This window comes from Cebus imitator, unplaced genomic scaffold, assembly GCF_001604975.1.
Source record: "Cebus imitator isolate Cc_AM_T3 unplaced genomic scaffold, Cebus_imitator-1.0 Scaffold339, whole genome shotgun sequence".
Taxonomy (NCBI): Eukaryota; Metazoa; Chordata; class Mammalia; order Primates; family Cebidae; genus Cebus; species Cebus imitator.
The window spans coordinates 784,353-785,796 of NW_016107654.1; the positions used below are offsets into that span (position 1 = coordinate 784,353).

Sequence of the window (1,444 nt, forward strand, 5' to 3'; positions counted from 1 at the left end):
GCACCGTTCTATGCTCTGGGCTGGTGGACCCCCGCCTCCCCGGCTTTAACCCTGACTCCAGACCCCTTACCCAGTGGGCTCTCCCTTCCATTTTTCATCCTAAGACAATGCTAATCCCGCAAGGCTTCCCGGAAGTGCATCTCCTGGGGTCTGGCGGGGGCCTCTCAGTGCCCCTCCCTTAGTGCCAACATGTTCCAGGCAGCCAGGAAAGGGCTGGGCACACAGTGGATGGTGAGCACGACCCCCTGCCTGATCCTGTCCACCCAGCAGCCTTTTGCCTCTGCCCTTCTCCAGGGTAGAGCCACCCCTGGTGGCCTGAAATGGCACAAAATGGGGGTGCCCCCACCTTCAGGGCCACCAGAACCCTCCTGCAGGTCATGGAGTGGCCAAGGGGTTCCATGGCACCAAGAGCCTCAGCCAGAGGCGCTCCCCGGCCCAAGGGCCCTCTGGTGACGGTGCCACCGCCCGCGGACGCCCACAGCATGCAGCACAGTGAGCCCTGCGCCTCACCTCCCAGGCCTGCAGCTTGAACCGCAGGCCCAGCTGTGTGTAGTCGATGGCAGCGTGGCCCCTCAGCTGTACCAGGGCCAGCTGGAAGTCAGACAGGGCTTCCTGGAACCTGTGGGCAGCCAGGGTCCCTCAGCAGTGCAGGGCAGCTTTCGCACCCAGCCCCACCCAGCCGCCCCCTCCGGGGGAGGGCAGTGGGGTGCCCAGGTCTCCACACTCAGGTCTGGTGGGTGCTGAGCGGATGCAGGGTCGCACCCCCACCTCTCTTCTGAACTGTGCAGAATGCCCTGGTTACTTCCCTCCTGCTTCTCAGCCCCCTCCCCACCCTGTGGGGGCTCCCCCTGCAAACTCTGAGCCTCCTTCCTCACCTCCCCCAGGCAGGCTTCCCCTGCTGATCTGAAGGTGAGGCTGCCCGGGGGGCTGGGCCCTAACCCAGAAAGGCACAGTCCTGGGACTTCCTCAGTAAAGGAAGAGGTGGCCTTTTTGTCCTCTGCCTTTCTGAGAGAGAAGCTGTTTGAGACCCTGCCTCTCCGGGCGGCTGCACACGTGGTGTCCCCTGCGCCTTTGACGGAGCTGCTTAGAGGACGCGTTGTTCATCCTGGTGTTCTGATGGCTGCAGTTATAAAGGCAGGTGCACACAGCCACCAGCCACGGTCTCTCATGCACGTGCGTGCTCCCCGTCTCACCTCCTACGCACACGCGAGTTCCCCGTCTCACCTCCTACGCACACGTGTGTTACCCCTTCTCACCTCCTACGCACACGCGTGTTCCCCGTCTCACCTCCTACACACACGCGTGTTACCCCTTCTCACCTCCTACACACGTGTTACCCCTTCTCATCTCCTACACACACGCGTTACCCCTTCTCACCTCCAACGCACACGTGAGTTCCCCCTTCTCACCTACACACACACGAGCTCCCCTTCTCACCTCCTAC

At 62.7% G+C, this 1,444-nt stretch overlaps 2 protein-coding genes across 4 annotated transcripts in view; both read right to left on the reverse strand.

Annotated features, from left to right (window-relative positions):
• C8G (complement C8 gamma chain) overlaps window positions 1–1,444 on the reverse strand; it is a 618,926-nt gene that overhangs the window by 148,234 nt on the left and 469,248 nt on the right. The window lies entirely within an intron of this gene.
• NOXA1 (NADPH oxidase activator 1) overlaps window positions 1–1,444 on the reverse strand; it is a 12,386-nt gene that overhangs the window by 4,671 nt on the left and 6,271 nt on the right. For all 3 annotated transcript variants that reach the window (XM_037730291.1, XM_037730290.1, XM_017505476.2), the window contains exon 3: window positions 511–619. In XM_037730291.1, the coding sequence (XP_037586219.1) occupies window positions 511–619 (109 nt within the window). The remainder of the gene's footprint in view (window positions 1–510; window positions 620–1,444) is intronic.